This window comes from Ctenopharyngodon idella, chromosome 24 (assembly GCF_019924925.1).
Source record: "Ctenopharyngodon idella isolate HZGC_01 chromosome 24, HZGC01, whole genome shotgun sequence".
Lineage (NCBI taxonomy): Eukaryota > Metazoa > Chordata > Actinopteri > Cypriniformes > Xenocyprididae > Ctenopharyngodon > Ctenopharyngodon idella.
Window position 1 is genome coordinate 6,609,017 of NC_067243.1, and position 21,416 is coordinate 6,630,432.

At 38.4% G+C, this 21,416-nt stretch overlaps 2 protein-coding genes across 2 annotated transcripts; one reads left to right on the forward strand and one right to left on the reverse strand.

The window, feature by feature from the left end:
• Positions 1–1,201: 1,201 nt before the first annotated feature.
• On the forward strand, positions 1,202–3,858 carry LOC127506993 (G-protein coupled receptor 15-like). The gene is made up of 2 exons (XM_051883814.1): positions 1,202–2,064; positions 3,112–3,858. Exons 1-2 carry the CDS (start codon positions 1,202–1,204, stop codon positions 3,188–3,190), a joined length of 942 nt encoding a protein of 313 aa, XP_051739774.1. The 3' UTR covers positions 3,191–3,858.
• Positions 3,859–3,989: 131 nt separating this feature from the next.
• On the reverse strand, positions 3,990–21,002 carry morc2 (MORC family CW-type zinc finger 2). The gene is made up of 27 exons (XM_051883809.1): positions 20,806–21,002; positions 18,989–19,161; positions 18,095–18,148; positions 17,297–17,331; positions 17,131–17,199; positions 16,952–17,042; positions 16,752–16,860; positions 16,505–16,664; positions 16,297–16,408; positions 15,334–15,459; positions 14,971–15,050; positions 12,850–12,932; positions 12,591–12,676; positions 11,868–12,008; positions 11,616–11,770; positions 10,176–10,304; positions 9,529–9,634; positions 9,308–9,440; positions 9,140–9,226; positions 8,449–8,736; positions 8,074–8,346; positions 7,936–7,996; positions 7,708–7,846; positions 5,364–5,540; positions 5,186–5,279; positions 4,903–5,091; positions 3,990–4,777 (listed from the first exon to the last, which is right to left on the reverse strand). The coding sequence occupies exons 2-27, from the start codon at positions 19,054–19,056 to the stop codon at positions 4,709–4,711; spliced, it is 3,114 nt and encodes a 1,037-aa protein (XP_051739769.1). The 5' UTR covers positions 19,057–19,161; positions 20,806–21,002; the 3' UTR covers positions 3,990–4,708.
• Positions 21,003–21,416: the final 414 nt, after the last annotated feature.

The following is a 21,416-nucleotide window of genomic DNA, read 5'->3' on the forward strand; positions in this document are numbered from 1 at the left end:
ATACAAGTAACATGCATTATGTGGTCAGATTACTTTTTGATGTAACAAGTACAGTAACGCATTACAGGTAACGTGCATTACGTGATCAGATTACTTTTTGAAGTAACGAGTAAAGTAACACATTACAAGTAATGTGTATTATGTGATCACATTACTTTTTGATGTAATGAGTAAAGTAATGGATTACAAGTAACGTAAATTACGTAATCAGATTACTTTTTGATGTAACGAGTGAAGTAATGCATTACAAGTAAGGCACATTACGTAATCAGTACTTTTTGATGTAACGAGTAAAGTAACACATTACAAATAACGTGCATTATGTGATCAAATTACTTTTTGATGTAATGAGTAAAGTAACACGTTACAAGTAAAGCATTACAAGTAACATGCATAATGTAATCAGATTACTTTCTGATGTAACGAGTAAATTAATGCATTACAAGTAATGTACATTATGTAATCACGTTACATTTTTGATGTAATTACAAATTACATTTTAATAACACATTTACAGCCCAAAAAGTTACTGCAGATAAAGTATTTTCAAGAACAACAGTCACAGTAATAGTATGAATTGTAATCTAAAATCAGTACTTGGAAAATTTAACAATGATATGACTCCTTAGATGTTACTTGATACTACATTTTTTTTTTTTTACCTGCAAGAGTCTCCTAGGATAGAAGGAAAGGATTGATATTCTGGAGCAACTTGGCATTTCTGACTGGCCGTCGGCCATCTTGGTTTGGAGGGAATAAATTCCACATACAACATCTTTGCACTACTGTCCACTGTACAGGTTGATGTCCAACTATGCCATCAAAACCCATACATACATAAGAAGATGCTTTTTAGCTGTCCACTGTGACCTCTATGTGTGAAAGTGTTTGCCATTTTACGGGGCCCAAACTGTTGTTTTTAAAAATATCACATATTTTGACCGTTTTATGAAAAAGGCTACTATTATGGATCAAAATATCATGCGTGATCCACTAATCTCTTTTTGCAGGCCCAAAATCTCTCCTATCAAACACAGCACAAGAGTCTCTGACAACAAGCAAATAAAAATCTCTAGTGCAGACTATTCCCATGTGACAATATCTGAATAATTCGTCTTTCAATCTCATGGGATTGAGCCTCATGTACTTAAACACTCTTTAATCAGGACCAGTGTCCTCCATCAACTAACGGCACATTACAATGCTCACCTTTAACCTAACCGTTCCACTCTCGGTTGACTTCTCGCGTCCTGAAGATTATTTAATATTTATTTTTCATATCCTGTTCGCCACAGGGTCGGCTCTCCTGGCAGGGTCAGTGGTCATCGGCATCATGAACACCAGAGCCCTGCGCTCCCAGAACCGCTTCATCTTCATGTTAAACACCAGCATCAGTGACACGTTAACCGGCTGCTCTGTCTTCTACCTCGGCCTGTTTGACGTCCAGGAGGGTTACCCGTCCCGAAACGGCACTTATTACATTTTACCATCATTTCTAGGGGTGAACGTGTTGACATTTGTGTTTGCGCAGTTTGACAGATACCTGGCTGTGTGTCACCCCTTCTTCTACAAGCGGCACATCACGCGCGGGGTTGTGATTGGCGTTTGCGCGCTCTGTTGGACTTATACATATTCAATTCTTACTGTTCAAAGTGTCGTGCCAGTTGCATTTGCCGCGCAAATGAACGCGTTTGGGGTCATAGTCCTACAGGTGATCGTGGCCATCAAAGTGTTAATGACCATCAAATTGTACATGATCGCGAGGCATCAGCTCAGCCGAGAGCCGCCCAGCAGCGACAAGGAGAACAAGAAAGAGTCGCTGCGCATCATCGTTTTTGTGGTCATTTGTTTCCTCATCTTGTGGGCTCCGTCTTTTGTGAACATCTCTGTAAAATATGTGACTAAGACCGGGCTGAGGTTCAAGAATGAAGCCACGAATCTTTTCGCGATCATGGCGCGATTTAACGCGCTCAGCACGCCTGCGCTGTATATTTGGGGTAGTCCGGCTTTGCGCGCGGCGGTCTGGAACTCAGTGTGGAGTAAAATATTCAAGAGAAGAACAAGGTTTATTTTTGGGTCTAATTGTGTTACTGAATGTAAAATGTTCAAATCGATACACACACAAACCTGTAAAAATATTGCAATGCCAACTGTAATGGGCCTACTTCTATAAGTAGCCTACTATCTAAAATGCTTGATAACTTTTAACCAACATTATATGTAACCTGTAACATTATATGCAACAGATCAGAAGTTAATGTAAAAACATCATACACTCAAAAAAAAAAAAAAAAGATTTTTGAATTTTAATTGTATAGTAAAATTCCTTCAAATTGAATTGAATAATCCTTACATATTATTCATATTATGGATTAAGACTTTTAAATGAGTAAAAAATAGATTTTAATAAAATTTTGTAGGCCTATAAATCTTAATGGAACAAGGGAATTGACCATTTCAGTTTGATTCGTATTCATAAAATAATAATTAAAAAAAAAAAGTTTAAATTTATGAATATGAATCACATAAACTATGGTCAATTCTCTTGTTCCATTAAGTTACAAAATGTTTTAAGTTCTAGGTTGTTTTTTTTTTTTTAATCATTTAACATTCTTAATTACATAATATGAATAATATGTAAAGATTATTGAGTTCAGTTTGATGGAATTTTACTATATTGCAAATTCGTAAATCTTAAAAAAAGGCTTTTTTTTTGAGTGTTAAGGACGTTCCAAGAACGATGTTCTAACGTTCCATAAACATTTTAAGAACGTTCCTAACATTTACAGAAAGTTTAAAAGCGTCAAATTGTGGGACGTTCTGTGTTGGCTGGGTAGGGTGCAAAAATCTGAGACAACCTACATTTTTTTTTTTTTTTTTTTACAATCCTTAATCTTTATTATTATCAGGTTGAAATTAGGGGGGGAAGTTTTTCAGTGTGGTCTCAGACTTTTTAACCCCGCTGTATGAATCAACCTTAGGCTACACATCTGAAAGCACGTAACACATTAACTAATCTGTTAAACATTTCCTTTGTCAGTGTTATTAATATTTTAATCATCAAGCTGATATGCTAGTACCTTATGCGTTTGTGGGTGTCTTTTGAAACAGGGTGGACTCTGGCCATGTGAAACCCAAGAAGGGAGGAGAGAGAATTCTCAGCATCACACGGAGTTCCAGAGAATCATGAACACTGAAGACTCTCTCAATTATCTGCTGAAACGTTGAAATGATCCGAGCCGTTGCAACAGAGCAGCTAATAATAACATAAAACAGGTTTGACTCCAACAGGCTTCTTGATCCATAATGCCAAATTTCACGTATTTTCACAATATATTCTCTTTGTTATGACAAGTCTCATATCTTAATGTCTTACAAGGATTTTCTCCCCTCCAAACTTAGCTGTGGGTAACTTGTCCCTTAAAGTTATATTATTACTCATATTATTTTAACATTTCATAGGTTATTGATACACTACAAACGTTACCTCATAAATTCGCGCCATTCCTGTCAAGAAGTCCTTGTGCGCGGCCTGCTGGAGACAAGCGCGCCATTTTGAATTATTGAGAAAAAATATATCGATAGGAATTTAATATAAAGGTTGACAATTACATATCTAATTTAACTAAATTTTCCTGAAACCACACCCCTAACAAAACACCTCCACGGATCTACATTCATTTTTCAATTCAGAACGACAATTTCGGTGAATAATGACCTCTTTGAATGTTTACAAATGTAAGGACTTTTTTCTCTCTCCATTTATAAATATCAAGTAATAAAGGTCATCACATTAAGTTTCAACATTTATGTTCAATATGTTTACTAGCAGCTATGCAAAATGCAAGTTACTTAAAGTCAAGTCTGTGTATTTAATATGCTTTTTTTTCCCCCATTTCACTGAATTATTGAATGTATTAAATGAATAAACTAAAGTTACAAGTCAAGACCATAAAGTTGTTTTTTTCCAAACAAACAAAACAATAAAACCATGTGTACATCCTAAACTTTATTGGACTGTTTTAATAAAACTTTTTAAAAAATATTCTCAGATATAAAGATGAAGACTAAATACTGTAACTGAAGGGGTTAACAGCATCAGATCAGTGTTTATTCCAAAAAACGGAAACTGAAAGGTTAAAAATAATACAACACGAACTGAATATCACATCCAAATAAACGGAAAACGAATCAGGAAGTAACTCAAACTTGAGACAATACGGATCACAAAGCAGCAAGTTAAAGCCCATTTTCAAACTCAAAATGTCAAACGGCTTTGAAAGGAGTCAATGCGAGCTGTGAGAACAGCTGAGGACTCTTCCATAAAATTGGGTTGAGAATGAAGCTTTACAACACCGAGACCCTAAAAAACAGCCAACATGAACTCAAAACCGCTATGTAGAGTAAAACCAAACAAGGTTGTTAAATTGCAGGGTCTACGAAACCATTTGAATCTCTCATCACCTGCAGCCCACAAGTTCAATCTGCTCCAAGGCTGAGCTGATGGCCTGAGTGGCGTTTTGAACCGAAAATTGCGTTGAAGTTGGCAATGAAGCTCTTGCTGCATTACAGAGTTCTGTCACAGTATATAGGGATGAAGATGCGGCCGACCAGCAATCATCTCCAGTCTTCCGCTAAAACTCTTAGTATGCATGAAACACAAATGTAGGGAGTGAGAATGAGGATAATACAGAGGAGATGCAGGGTTTCACTCTCCCTTTGTGACCAGATCTTCAATGTAGGCATCCAGCTCATCATCACTGCTGATCTCAATGTCCTGTGGAACAAAATACACACATAAACAAATGAATCCATGTGAACTTCCAAACATTCTTTTCCCACTGATAATTCTAAACAGTGGTTTAAACAGCTTAGTAAACTGAAACTGTGTGTGTTTCAGACCTCCTGGACTTTCTGCAGAAGAGCGACGATGTTGGTTCTGAGTTTGCGGAGTTTCTCTTCAGATTCTCTGAGTTTGGCTTCTGCCCCGCTGCTCTTCTCCTCCACGGCTCGTGCCCGTGACTCCGCCCGAGTCTGGTAGGAATTACACAGACTCTGCAGTCCGGCCTCGTACTGCTGGAAATACTCTTTCTGCAATGCACAAGACACTCAAATAAGCCTGTAAGGTTTGATATAAATATCTCTAAAAAGCTTCAGTGTAGCAGCGACTCTGGTCTGTACTCACGATGGGAAAGGCCACAAGGTCCTCAGCACTCATAGTGTTCACAGAATCTTTAGGGATTCGGAAATCCGGAGGGAAAAAATACCGTAGCAACGTCCTGTGCCAAACAAACCATGAATGTAGGGATGAAATTCACACAAAAAATGCACATATCATTAACAGAAACAAACCACAAACACACCTCATCATGGTCACAAGGCCTTCTGTCGTCTCTCTGCTCGGCCCGCTCTGAGTCGTGTCAGGCTCGGCAGCGGTGGGCGGAGTTACAGACCGTGCTGGACCCTGATTGGTGTCTGGACTTCGTGACTCTGGAGAGGCTGGACGCATAAGGCGGACATCATCGCTGCCCTTAAACACCCTGAAAACAATCACAAATCAAACATTTGATGTACAAAAGCAACTACAATTTTGAAGTCGGGATGAAACAAAAGCAGAGTCGGAAATTAATGGGGGTTTGGGATAAAAATGCCAATTCCCCCCCCCCCCCCCCCCCCCCATTTTCCAAATGCCAAAGGGGCAAAAAATGCTCCTGGACAATTAAACTAAATTTGAAAACTTAATAAAACTTAATGTCAATTGTGGCATTACATTTAGATCTGCTCACAATAGTGTTGGGGGCTCGGCACTTTCCATTCCACAATTTCCTACCATTTTCGATACTACAGGAAAACTGCCATACAGATATTTATTTTCATTATTATCTCATAATCTTTTGATAATTTGGGTAATTTTGTTGCAACAGCTTTCACAATGCAAATAGAGGCTTTATTTGAAACTTAAAATTTACGAAAAAGACAAGTAAACAGTCAGTAATAAAATAAGAACAAATAAATTGGAAACAATAGCACAAATAAATACAATAGATTAAAGTGACAAATTAAACAAACATGGCTTTATGTTTTTCAAGTGGGTCTAATAGTAGTATTTGAGTAAGAAATACTACAGAAAGTATACTACAGAAGATAGGCATTTTGACAATTTTGTGTGCATTTGAGCGTTTAAGCGCAAGAAAATAACTCAATTTGGTACTCGCGAGCTGTTTGAGAGGTGACTTTATGTGCGCACCACTTATATAGATAACTGGTGCACGCTTTCAGTGCGAGTGCGGAACCTGCAGGAATAAGTAAAATTATGCGCAACACGGTGCCGAAATTCAGGCCCTGTAACAACACTATTCAAACTGAGCGAATGAGATGAGCGAGTGAGAAGAGGCGGGTGAGTCAATTTGCTGTCAAATAGAAGAGAGAGCGAGAACGTGCAGCTGGTATAGTGTATCGATACAGCGGGAAATTAGTATTGGAATAGTTTCAGATATTTCAGTATCCATACGTATCGAAATACTGCTATTTTTAACAACACTAAATTTTAAGAGTTTCACCCTCAAGCCATCCTAGGTGTATATGACTATCTTCTTTCAGACGAACACAATCGGAGAGATGTTTAAAAATATCCTGCCACTTCCAAGCTTTATAATGGTAGTGAATATAAAAATGCATCCATCCATCATAAAAAAAATCCATACGGCTCCAGGGGATTAATAAAGGCCTTCTGATGCAAAGCACATTTTTGTAAGAAAAATATCCATATTATTAACTAAAATAACTAGCTTCCGGCAGACAACTGTACACATACTGCGCAAGTCGACCCCTTGACGCGATGTATGATGCAGGATGTAGGAGTATCGTAAGCTTAGACGCCTCTCGTTCAAACAAATAGGGCTGGGCAACAAACTCAAGCTCCTCTTCTTTTATATTGAAATCCTCCGACATTTCTCTTTAAAATTTCTCATTTTAGACTTCTAATTCGTGACCGGTGTTTTGTTTTGCTTTATCCTCTGCACTTCCGCGTTCGTCAATACGTCACGTCAGAGGTCACTCTTCCACTGCAAACTGATGCATATGGCCAACTGCCTAAAGCTAGTTATTATAGTTAATAACGTTTTAACTATGGACATTTTTCTTACAAAAACCCATCGCTTTGCTTCAGAAGGCCTTTATTAACCCCCTGGAGCCTTGTGGATTATTTTATAATGGATAGATCCATTTTTTGGGCTTCAAAATCACCCCCCCCCTTCACTCCCATTATAAAGCGAGCCAGGATATTTTTAAATATATCTCCGACTGTGTTAGTCTGAAGGAAGATAGTCATATATACACCTAGGATCATTTTTATTTAATCACTTTAACCCATTTTGCGCTTGACAAGTTGACTGCAATAGTGGCTGTAGGAGGAGGCACTGCAGAGAACAGAGAGCGCGTGGTAGAAGGGAGAGAATTTTCTCCACTCGTTTATGTGGAACGCCAGAGGAAGACTTTATTGCTGCTCTTGGCAGACTCCGTTGGTCATTATGGAAATAAGCTGCAGCTTTATTTTGCGCATTGTCAGGAGATCACCTGCAGAACTTTCCAGTCCCATCCGAGCTTTTAAGGGATTGCTTCCTCACGCTAATTTACCCTGTTTAGTAAATCAGGACCTTGGTGTAGTATATGTGTCACATATTGATTTGTGTATGATTGTGCATGTACCAGCGGTCTCTTGGAGTGTTCATGGGAACGTAGTCGAACTTGACTTTCCAGCGTACATTGTCCTTTCCCGTCTCTACTGCGGTTACACGACCCGTGAACCACTCGCCGTTCACCTTTGCCTCTACCTGCATGCCTTTATCTACAACACACACAGTTTATTAGATCTCTAAATCATACCACACAACTCCATGCATATCTTTATTATCCGAAATGATATACATGTAATACCTTTCTGTGCATTTTTTGTCACATCTTTCTTCAGATCTTCATTAGTGCTATTCGTGATAACCTGAGAGAGAAATTCAGATCAATTAAACTGTATAAGTGTGAATTAAGTGGGAGTGTAGTGTGAATGTGTTACTGTACCTCAGTGTTGGTCTGTTTAACTGCTGCTGGTTTTTTTTCCACTGCAGTTTTCCCTCGAGCCTGAACAGACGCCGCCATCTTTGATTTTTTGGGTTGAGGTTCATCCTCTTCTGATGCGCTGTCTTCTTCATCCTCTTCATCTTCTTCCTCTTCCTCCTCCTCTTCACTTTCTTCTTCTTCCTCCTCATCCTCCTCTTCTTGGACTCTACCCTTCTTTAGGTTTCCTTTCTTGCTGGTTGGAGTTTGTTTGCTAGCAGTCTTGGGGGACGATGGCTAACAGAAAAACACATCGGTTTGTTGTGATTTTTTTCAAGCACAGTCAAGATATTTTAAGTTCGAGTTTATGTTTTTGAGCATGTATGCAAGACGACTTACTGTAGCAGTGCGGCTCTGCATGGCAGTTCTGCGAGCCGGCGTCTTTGTGGGCGGCGGTGGGGGCGGGGCTACAGGTTTGGAGGCGGGTTTTGATGCCTTGGCTGCCGAAGCCGGCTTCGCTTTGGGTGGAGGGGGAGGAGCCGGTGGGGTTCGCGTAGGTCGTGAAGGAGGCGTTGGTTTAGAGGGAGGAGTTTTTGATATCTGTGGCTGACTGACAGCTTTTCTGACCACTGCAGGGAGAGGTGGTGAACGTGGGCGGGGTGCTGCTCGCTGAGATGAGCGGGTTGGCTACAAGGGTTAAAAAAAATTAAAATGGAACAATGAATAGCTTGAAACCTGTCAAAAACATATCCAGGTCAGATCTACCCACTCAAAAATAAATAAAAAAATAAAACAAAAAATATTTTGCATAAAGAAAATTAAGACCACTATTTTTATGACAGTTAAGCACATTTTCCCAGTTATCATACTGTAATGCAGACACAAATCTATAATTTAAAATGAGTAAATCAAGTATTTTTATACCATGGTAAAAAAAAAGTATTATGAAAAATGTCCAGCTGCATTTGGCCAGAAAATGTGCTTAATTGCGATGAAAATAGTGCAGATTTTTAAATATCTTTTTGATTTTGGGGTGAAATATATCCTAGATGTTTAACCTAGATAATTCATCCACACACACATACTGTACCTGAGGCGTGCGCTCTTCTGTAGGTTTTGTACTGACATCTAGAGGGAGCCGTTTTATATCCGTTGCTGATTTTATTGTTGTGGTTTTCTGAATTAGGAGAAATAAAGCATTATTTTACACAAAACAGACAGAGGAAAGCACAGAAGAGAGCTGAGATAACAGACAGACCTGCAGAGCCTCCAGTTTCTCTTGCTGCTGACGGATTTTATCTGACAGATCTTTCTGTTTGTCCTCTGACGTCTTGATGTCTTTTTTCAAAACACCGATGGGCAAATTCTGCTTCTGCTCAGGCGCATCACACCTAAACAGAACAGAACAGCAAACAAAACAATAAGAAAAACAAAAAACAAAAAAGCAGTCTTAAATCTTCTGGTGTCTAGTTTCCTAACCTGTCCTGGGTCCCATCTGGGTTCATGAGACACACCCAGCTGTCTGGGTACCGTTTGTCCACGGCATCCATCTGAAACGGCAACGTCCGCCATTTCAAACACTTATCTACAGGAAGATAAAAAAAAGGGAAGAAATTATATTTGTATGTCTTTTGAGGAAAATGAGAATGGTGTTCCAGGTCCAGACAATACGTTTTTGGAGTAGTTATACATTTCCATCTGGGCGGAAGTAGTACTTTGAAAAAGAAATCCTAAACAGTCAAAATAGTAATCAAAGATGAGTCAAATCAGTGATTCTGAGAATTAAAAAAATAAAAGTGTAAAGAAATTCATTGATTGAGCCCAACTGAATATATTAAAATATAAGATCAGATGTTTTATCAGGCTATTATTATTTTTTACATTTAGATACATATGTAAGGCAGAAGGCCATGTGACTGATAAAAGATACTGTATGGGGGTTCAAGGTTTTCCTCTTGAAGTCTGGACCATTTTTGTATTTTGCTTAAATAAAGTACCTACTAAAAACTTTTTTTGGCTTAGGAATTAGCATTAAATCAGCAACCCTGAGTATGAGCAAAATATGTATTTAGGATATTTCTAAATAATTGTGTTTCTGACATGTTAAAGGAAGTTTATGTTCATACCACACTGGATGGTGACCGGTATCTCCATGGCTCTTCGTCGGCGAAACCGAACTTCGTTTGATGGTACAGAGTTCCAGTTGGCAGACAAATAACCAAATTCATCCCAGAATTTCACTATACCCTTCTGAGCTGTTGAGGGAGATGGGAGATATTTAATTCATGTTAAATGTATTAGGAAAATGTTATATATATATATATATATATATATATATATATATATATATATATATATATATATATATACACACACACACACACACACACATATACACACATATATATATAAGAAACAACAACAGATTGTCCTTAAAACGTTGAGTCACTTCATTGAAACTCTTATTATGAGAGAGAGATCGACTAAGCAAGTGCATTATCTGCATCTAGTTGATATTCTTCAGGTCAATCTTATATTCATAATCACAAAATAAGTTTGACTGTCCGCTGGGGAAAGTGATATCTTCGTCCTTTTAACATTTAAGACATTCCCATAACAGCGCTAGTCAATGCATTTGTCAGTTGCATCTCATAAGATGTTGTTTAAAGTAAAAATGTCCTTGTTTCAGTCCATTTCAATATAAAAGTGCGACTGACTGACTGACTCACTCATAAAGACCGCCATCTAAAGCGTATTAATGTAACTTTCACTGAAGTCGAAATCACTAACGGACTCTTTCTCAATACCAAAAAATATGCCATGTTTTTTATATAAAATATTATTCATTTAACAATAATATTTAAATTAACAACAAATAGCCAGTAAAGAAGTAAAATAGTAAACAAACAAGCAAACAGTTCAGTCAAACGTACAAAAGCAGCGCTCTAGTTAATACATAATTTAATTTCAATGTAAATATACAGTTATGAAACTTAATATAGCCCTTAAGCCAAATCTATCAGGTCTGGAACAAGTAATATATTAATAAGACCAAAGATTGCCCGTTTGATATACCCAAAACGAATACCTCATGTTTAGACACTATCTACATAAGAGCCAGTGGCAAATTCCCGAAGGACTGGCCGAGATGAAGCTGTTCTCTGCGGGTACATGAGTGCTGAACAATCGCCGACAGCCTGGAACTCGCATCTCCGAAAGTGTCTAAACAAATTTTCAAATAGGCACTATGTTTACATGAGGTCTAAACAACTATATTCTCGCCTAAAAAAACTCTAAAACAACATAAAAACATGGTGGGTTTGCTCGTGCGCCATGACACTCGCTGTGAGAATGCTGAAAGCGGAGTGGTTCAAACAGTGAAACGGTTCCTGTAGCGATACTTGTAGAATATCGCATAGCTGGAAAGACCAATCAGCCAATCAGATTTGAGAACCAGAATGAACTGTTGTTTAAACTAACTATTAAAAATCCATAATTTAAATGGATATTTAATATATGTCTGCGCATGTTATCAACAAAAAGAAGACAAACACACACAGACTGACCTATACCGATGTCCTTCCAGTACTGGGCGAGATATTCTCCCATGGCCCTCAGTAAGTGTCTGTACTCTTTAGCGTCTGCAAAGTCCTGTTTGTTGTGTGTTGGCTCGAGCACTAGATAAGGAACATCCACCACTCCTACAACACCTCCACAGGCCCTGATACAAACACACACAGACAGCGGTCATCCACACTGTTAATGCTATTCTAACACACCAGCTTTTATAATGCAGTTTGTGTGTGATTTTCACTCACATTCCTCCCTCCAGCTGTGGTCCCGTCTTCTCGTACATCTTAATGAGACGACTGCAGTTATAGACAAACATTCCATCCTGCTCTCGTCTCTCGATGTTCACGCCAAATATAAAGTTCAGCTCCTTGGGCTCTTTCAAAGCTCTGAAATGGGAAGAACAGACAAAATGCTGCTTTGAAACTATTGTGAGCGCTATACAAATAAATCTTGACAATAGTCAACAAGTGTGTGTTTCCAAGGATATGAGGGTGTCATTATGCACACAGCAAAATCCCCAGAGTTAAATCAACTCTGCTCAGAGAACATACGGTCCCTCTCTAGATAGAGTTAAAATAACACTGAAGCAGAGTTAAAGTTAATGAGATAATATGCTGTTTGTGAAGTTGTTTAATCAGATCTTGAGAGATTTAATGTCTTTTATCTTCAGTTGATTTCATCTAAGGCTGTGGCTGGAAGTCATTTGTAGTTACTGTGTTTCTCTTCAGTAATTCTGCTTGTTAACAGCAGGTGTTCATCACTAATGCTCAATCATAACTTAATTAATCTCATTAACTTTAACTCTGCTTCAGTGTTACTTTAACACTATATAGAGAGGGACCATATGTAATCTGAGCAGAGCTGATTTAACTCTGGGGATTTTGCTGTGCAGTAAAGTCAAATATGGGGAAAATTAAAAAAAAGTAGTGTAAATAGTGTATTTGTAGGAGTGGATGTGTGTGTATTACTTTTGTTTGGATGCATGGATGGCTTGTTTTCTAGTAGCTTCGGCACGCAACGCCGCAGCCGAGTCTTGTGCCTTTCTCAGTGAGGCCTGAAATCATATAAAGAGACCGTAAAACAACTATTAAAAACATGCAGATCCAACAAACTCATAAGTGCAATTTATGAGTGTCTAAATTCAAATTTCTTTAATAAATAGATAATAAAATGATAAATAGTCCAGAGTTCTGTTCTGGGTCTGTGTTGGGGTGGTTGTGGTCTTACTCTGGCTTCTTTGGATAAGTCATCACCAAGCTTTAACTCCAGGGCACGAGCTTTACTCTCGGCTTCCCGCGCCTTCTCCTCAGCTAGAGAGGAAGTCAAACATACGCACAAGTCAAGTCACAATTATTTATATAGCACTTTATACAATACATGAAGAAGTTTCACAGTAATAAACAAGAAAATAACAGTAGGGATGCCCCCTAATAGTCGACTAAACGAGGCTTTAAAATTTTATTAGTCGGTTAGTCGCAGAAAAAAAAAAAAAAACTCCACAGGAAGTGGTGAAGTCACGCAGTCCGTGAGGGACAGATCGTTAACGGGGGTCCTTGTATGTCGGGGAGGAAATCCAAACATTCGCCTATTATCCATTCGCCTATCATCATTTAAAACATGTAAGTAGTAGCAACTTTACTTGGCCGCTGGCTTTAACGTTAACCTAGAAAAATGTGCGCTATTATTAGGCACATATCCAAGTGTTTGTGCGGAGTGTGGAAGCTGAAGTTTAGCGTGCTTTGCTACATTTTTTCTGATAACAGCAGAAACAACTTAAAATACTGTCATTTTTGGTCATACATATAAGAGTAAAACATCATTCGAAACTGTAAAATAAACCAAAACTCAGCGTATAGACCTCACAGATGTGAGAAATACATCTATGAGTTGTGATTAGTCGACTAATGGCTTAAATGAATTTACTGCTAATGACTACTAGTCGACTAGAAAAATCTTTAGTTGGGGGGCAGGCCTAAAAAACAGTTAATGGTGCAAACTTTTTAAATTATGAAATGAATACAATTTCAACTGTAAAGAAGCTCTAAAAAGACAATAGTGTCATTATTCAGCTTGATTTAGTTCAATAACAGTTTTCATTCATTAGAAATAGCGAACTCAATTCAACTCTAAAGCAGCTCTACAGAAGACCAGTGTCATTATATATACAGTTGAGCTCAAAAGTTCACATAATATGCAAAAATGTTAATTATTTTAACAAAATAACAAAACTATTACAAAAGCTGCAAACATTCACTGATGCTCTAGAAGGAAACACGATGCATTAAGAGCTGGGGGGTGAAATGGATAAATTGTACTTTTTTTGTCTTCTGGGAAACATGTAAGTATCTTTTGTTGCTTCCGAAAGGCAGTACTAAATAAAAAAATATGATCTTTAAACAAAATAAGAAAAACTTGCACATCATCTTCTTGTTCAAAAGAAGATGAATGTTTGCAGCTTTTTTTAATAGTTGTGTTTGAGTCCCTCAGTATGAAAAGATGGATCTCAAAATCATATAGTCATTGTTGGAAAGGGTTCAAATATGCAGAAGATGCTGGAAAATCAAAGAACTTGCAGGACCAGGAGGATTTTTCTGAAGAACAGAGCTCAGTTTAACTGCTCAGCACAAACAAGGGACTCATGAACAACCATCACAAAACAAAAAAAACAGCTGTAGATCATCCAGGTAACGTCACGGTATTAAGAATCAAGGGAATGTAAACTTTTGAACGGGGTCATTTGTATAAATTCAGCTATATTTTTTTTGTCTTGTGGACTTTATGTAAACATCTGTTATGTGAAATAGCTTATTCAGGACAGTACTTAATAAAAAATAACATGCAATTTTCATGATCCTTCTTATTTTGTTAAAATGATTAACATTTTTGCTTATTCTGCAAGGGGTATGTAAATTTTTTAGCTATATATAATATATATATTCTTGTATAATATTACATATATATTATACAAGAAAAGACAAAAGAAGAAGTGGGAAAGAGACATGAGTGATTTGATTGTACAGCACAATGTCTAATTCACTCACTTCACTAAGACTCTAATCTAAAACCATAACTTTTTCCTCCTCTGTTACAATCTTTATCAAGGGAAGGGTGAGATGATGCATTTACAGTACAAACATGCCCATTGGCTGCAGCCCTGTATGTTTTTAAAGCAAGCAGCTACATCATGTCAACACTTGCATTTCAGTATTTGTAAAAGGTAAAAGCAGAAATGGTCAGATAGAGGAAATACCATCATAACCCACAAAGCCCGAAGTCAGCTTCCTTTAACACACGCCTGCGATTCTCGTCCATTTTGAGCCTGTTTATGTGGGCTGGTTTTGAACTCACCAAGTTTCGAGAGGTGATCTGCCTTTTTGACCTCCTGCTCCGCACGGGTTTTAAAGCGCGTTGACGTGTATTTGTACATCCTAGAAGTCAAAAGAACAGAATGTACAGCTAAGATGAGCATTATCATTTGAAATATGTAAGTAGTGGCAACTTTACATGGCCGTTCGCGCTAACGTTAACCTAGATAAAAGTGCGCTATTATCAAAATCTTCTGTACAGAATTTGGGGTTGTTTTTGCCACTGCCTCTGAGGGAGTTACAAGAACGCTCCGCTATAAAACTAGTACTTTTTCACAACATAAAGAGGTCAATTTGATGTGAAAACACCCTGAGACTGTGTAAAGCTGATATTTTTCATGTTTACCTAGGGTTATACAAGCAACAGGACAACCGCTTGGTTCGAACTTTGTGACCCTGAATGAAGATCCTCATTCTGGGGTCGATGTACAGGACAGCAGCATATGCACGGAAGGACCTCCTCTCTGGCTTTCTGTTTGTAACACAAACATACATTCAGCATCATCAAAAAACGTCCAACATTACGTTAACATGATAAAAACCCACACTGTATGCCAGCTCAAGAGAAATATTAGGTGGGTTATGACAATCCTGCTCCTGGAGGGCCAACTTTCTGTAGAGTTTAGCTCACACCTGTCTGGAAGTTTCTAGTAATCCTTATCATTAATGACAAATTACAGCAGATTTATTTGGTTGCTGTCACTTTAAGAGCTAATGCACGGATCCAATATACTGTTATACACAAGTTTTCTTTCTCACCTGCGTACGTTTACTTAAGACTAGGGGTGTGACGAGATCTCGCGATATTAAAATGTGAAAAGCTGTCTTGCGATATTGCCATGACGGAGCGTGAGGGTGAAATTAGCATACCGCTACGTTTACATTACGGTGCCCACCGCGGCACCACCTCCACTGGCGTTTTGCTTTTTTTTAAAAACATTTACTTTAGTTGGATAATGGTTGCTTCAATTGTAACTGCAGCAGCTCGTCACGTGACGAGGGTAAGGCGAGATGACTGACAAGACCATGGCAGAGGATTTGTTGTGCAACAGAGCCTAAGATAAATGTCTTATCTTGTAAAATGTGCGCTCAGGGGAACAGTGTCTCTTTTGCGGCTTAATGCGCTTTTAATAACACTATGAACGAAAGCGCACCGCTGTGAAGGAAAGGAAGGTTCGCTGGAAGGTACGTAGGCACAATAATCGTTTCAATTACGATTACTCGCACAGCCCTTTTTAGAGTTGTAGCTAAGATCAGCAGAAACTGGACAACCCTGCTTATTATAATTTTTCATGAAGAATGGACTCACACTCCCTCTACGGGCGTCCCGGCCATCATAATGTCCTGGTGGTCCGTCTCCACATCCAACTCCGGCTCTCGGTTATCCATCAACTTCAAATTATAAACTACAACCAGTGTACCTACGAACACACAATGCTCAGATTTAACGGCCTCACCAGACACAATGTGATTAGCCGCAATGATTTCATTTTAGACAAAGTGCTGTAAAAACCAACCGCTGGGTCCTTCAATCTTCTTGAACTGCCGAAATAGCTGCTCTTCGTTCTTAAAAGGAGAATACTTAAAGATGAGTTCAGTCTCAGTAGCGTACTTCTCAGTGTCTTGAGTCAGAGGTTGCTGGGTCTTCACGTCCCAACTGGGTAATGGGACAATCACCTACAAGAACAGGCCAATAGCACTTAGAGGTTTGCTCTTCGTTTAGAATGAGCGTTTGTGTATGATGCTTCGCCATCAACTTCTTACCTCATCCAGACCCTCTTCTTCATGAAATGTTCGTGACAAAAACAAACACGTTAACTTGTCGTCTTTTTTGGTGAAAAGAATGAAGTCCTTTCCTATACGCATGGAACCCCTAAAAGAGACCAGGACGTTTATGTATAAAAACCTAAATAACGAGATAATGGCAGTTCATCGGTTTCCAAGAAAAGCGTAACGATACTTACGACTTTAATCCGTTTCCATACTGGCCGATGTGAGTAGACTCTGGGAATCGTTTGCTCGATTTGCCGAACTGGATGACATGAGTGGCTTCACCTATTCAAAACAGTTCTGTTGTCATCACTGAGACCTCGTTGAGTGGAAATGCATGCATTTTGTGTTTGGTTTTCTTTGCTTTACTCACTGGGGTCCATTCCAGTGCCATCGTCAAGAAAACAGAGCATAAACCCGCCTCTCAGATCTGGTCTCTTCTCTGATTGGCAGTAACAAATGAATATTAACATAATATCTTTGTTATAATACAGATTTTTGCAAATGTATTTCTACAACTTAAAACCATCGTATCCAACCTGTGTAGATGTCTATCCGTGTGGCATTTGCATCTCTGTAGACAAGAAATGGAGTGGATGTTCACATCAATAGTGCAAATCATTTTGATGATAGAAGCCCTGTTTACTCCTGGTATTAGGATGCGTTTTGGTCGAGCGGATCACAAGTAGAGAGATACACATTCCCATTTACACCTGGTGTTTAAATCCGTCTCCTTTGTCACTTTCAACCACTTCTGTCCTGATTTCTTCCAGGGGAGGGTCTATGGGAGGGTAAATGTATGGTCTTTTTCAGATCTTTCGATCTAATGGATAAAATAAGCTTGAGCAAATTACATATGAACACTCCGGAGACGACGGAAAAACATACGGAGAGCATCGGCTTTCATTTCTGCTCTGATAGCCACAAGACCACACTGAATGCAGTGAGTACGTGTTAGAAATCAGGAATGGCGAGAGAACATTGTGCTTGGTACATTTTCCATCTTCAAACCAAACTTGGGTCTTCAGCCAACAAAGTTTAAATCCCGTCTGGCTAGCGTGCTTCCCATAATGTTTAAGCATTTGGTCAGTAGTCTGAGAGTCTTTAGTGGCTATTCAAACACATTCGACCATATGAGAGTTTCCACTATGAAAGCAATCCTTTTTGACTACCTCTGGAAGTGGTCAAAAGTGGACAAGCTCAAAACATTTACACCTGTATTTAGCGTCGTCCACTTGAGATCTGATTGACCAAAATGCATCTTAATACCAGGTGTAAACAGGACCTTAGTGTCAGTAATATTTAATATATTTTATATTTAAAAACTGTGTTTCTACCTTGAGTTGTCCACGAGTTCAGCCAAAGCTCCAAAAAGAAACTCGTGGGTTGTCCTGTTGGCAACAGAATAATCAATCAGCAGCAAAAGAAATGACCTTTTTCATGGCCACTGTTACTTTTGTAGTTTATGGCGATAAATGAGTTGTTGTACATAAAAGAATAATTCATACATTATTAGAACATTGTTATAAATGTCTAAACAAAGCAACATCCTCATTCAAAATTGTTCTTTGGTGTCCTATTCACAAAAACATCCATCGTTTACACTCCCATTGATAACGGGCGCATCACTTTGGCAATTCGACAGTAAATTTCATCTAAAAAATGAATGACTTCTGGTCTTCTTGTCGTTGCAAACTGCTTTGCGGAAAGTAGAAGCAGGATCCCACTGACTGTTCACGGATCATGCAATGCATGTCGGCACACAAAAATGAAGTCACAATCTGATTGGCTGATTGATTGAGTCAGGGTGCACAAGCTTTAAGCAGTCCGAAGAGCAAAAATTTTTTATGTCATCTTTTGTTTTGTTGCTTGCAAGAGAATTTGTAAGAGTAAACACTAATTTATGTAGTATATGCTTTGATATCAGATGATAAATTAACATTTTTACACTAACTTATACTCAAGTAACACATACTATTCTGTAGTCCCACAGCAGCATAATCTAAACACTTAAAATGAAGCATGCAATCTCGAGAATATCACACAAATCCTTCCCGGAGTCCTTGTGGTGTAATGTATCTTGTTTCAGGAAGTTTCTCTTATAGGAATGGTTTATCAAAACCCAATGTGGGAAAACAACAACACAACCCATTGCATCGTTTTTTTTAATTACCTTATAAGCTTTTTATATTAACGCAAAAACACAGGCATACACTCAAATTGATACTTACGAGTTTGTGTGCAGATATTCAAAGGTGAGCTGAGCTCGGTTTAGTGAGCTATAATTTGTGTAGGCCATCGTTTCAAAATAAAACAAATTAAAAAACAAAACTAGCTGATTGTATTCACGTCTCGTCTCTACATTCTTCCCATTTCATGAGAATCATGTGTGATTGTTCAACACCTAGAAAACAAACAAAAACAAACACATCAGTACAAACTATCCATAGATCCAATGTGAATTGTTGACAAACTCATTGGAAAAGACTATGTTCAAAATGGAATATTAACATACAGTTTACTAGGATCTATGTGATTTAAACTTTTTTAAAATAGTAAGTGAGAACAATGGGCAACATGCAACAATATGAACGTTTCAAACAGCATTATGCTTCGTTACTGTTATGTCGCGTCCAGCGACATTTTTTGGAAATTAATAATGTTGGATTTTAGATTGAAAATTCTTGACTTTGGGATGTCAAATAATGAGGCTGCATCCGAAATCGCACACTTGTCTACTACATAACAGGCGAAAAACAGTATGTGACAAAAGTAGTATGTCTAAATTCACAGTAGAGTAGGCAAAAAAGAACCCGGATGACCTACTACCAGTGCTGCCAATTTAGTGATTTTGTTGCTAGATTTAACAACTTCCCAGCCCCTTTTAAAACTTTTTTTAAAAGCCTAGCAACTTCTTGGACAAACCTTTTCTAGATTCCGCGACTCGCCCACTGATTTATATTTATATTAATATAGATCAGTGGACTCGCCAGTATGACCTCATCTAGCGACATTTAGCGACCAGTTTTAGCTACTTTCAGCTGAAAGCAATTGGCAACACTGCCAACTATTTACGGCGAGATACTTAAGTGTGCATTCGATAGACACTTTACTATCCCATGAGGCCACAGGAGAGGATTTGTGAATGCCAGTGAAGCGATGCAACTGACGCTGGTAGATCACATGGTAATGACAGCATGGCGAATGTAGTACGTTGTTATTTTTTTTTTAGTGGTCGTGAAGAACTTATTCAAAATAAGTACCTACTCAAGAGAGTATGTGATTTCGGACGCAGCCCGAGTCAATATTTCCAATGCATTCATATGGTATTCAAGTGCATTGCATTGTGGGATTCCACACAGTGGTATGTTGTATACTGCATTTTGGCAAATGCATTTGTATGCATACCACATACTGCAAAAATAGTAAAGTAGTATGTTTTTGTGAAAATAATCTAAGATTTAAAAGAAAAAACTCTTAGTACTCAAAAGCGTACAAAACTACAGCATTTGCCATTTCATCTCATCATATTAAAAGGTTTATACTTTTAGTTCACTTTTTGCCAATTAATACGAACTGTAAATTATGTGCCTAACCAAAATACTCGTTTGATATTTCCTTTTGGAGGCATGCATGATGCATTTCTTGAACCTTTACAGACTTTTGCTCTTTAAAATGATAATGCACTTTTTTTTTTTTCTGGGCTAAATAATAAACCACATAGGTGAGCTGGTTTGAGTGGGGTTTTTACAGTCTGTCCTTGAACTGATAAAATTTACACAGAAACGCACGCAAGGCCATCCCATGCTGCAAGGCCCTTGAGATCCATGCAACAGCAGAGACTGAGGAACTGCTAACACTTTCATTCGCCAAACACCCAAATCAGCATCTACTCTATCAAATTGAACTCCTAACTCATGCAATGAAGCATGCACAGGAGAATTAGTCAAATAACTACGGCCTGCCCAAAAACAACCGTCCACATTTACAAAACCAACAGCCTTTGTACAGTAACACAAGCAGTAAATGTGATTTCAATAATGCAAACCATTTAACCATTCCTCGACCGCCGTTTGTTTTTATCCAACGATTTCTGCCTGCTGCATGAGGAAAACTACGAAACAAAACGTGTTTATTCCTTTTTCGTTCATAGAAAGTAGATGCAAGGCCTCGAATCGCTCCAGCAGCGCTTTCCCTCGAACAACACACACGAGCGCCGATACAGCTTGCCCCGCCCTCCTTGCCAAGCTCAGCCAATCACATTGCCCGCTGCATCATCAGGCGCGTCTGATTAGTTGAAGTCGCCGTCGTTCATCCTAAAGCAGGAAGTAAGTTTGCTGGTCCTTGAAGGAATGTGGTGTGGAAAAACGCGGGGAGGGAATCGTGCTAAAGCACAACACGACTAATCGATAAGCTGATCTGCTGCTATTGGTTTTTAAAATCATATAAAAGGTAATAATGATACGACAACTTTTATGTGATATTAAAACACGGGTTAGCATGAATTCAGTCGCGTTTTGTTAGATAAGTTGATTTTACTAATGCATATATTCTTCTGTTTAAAGGTGTAAAACGTGTAGGCTTTTTAGCAAATCGTTTCTGTTGAAAAAAGGTGATGCTGTTGATGAAATTGTATGTAATGGACGAAGAGGACAAAAT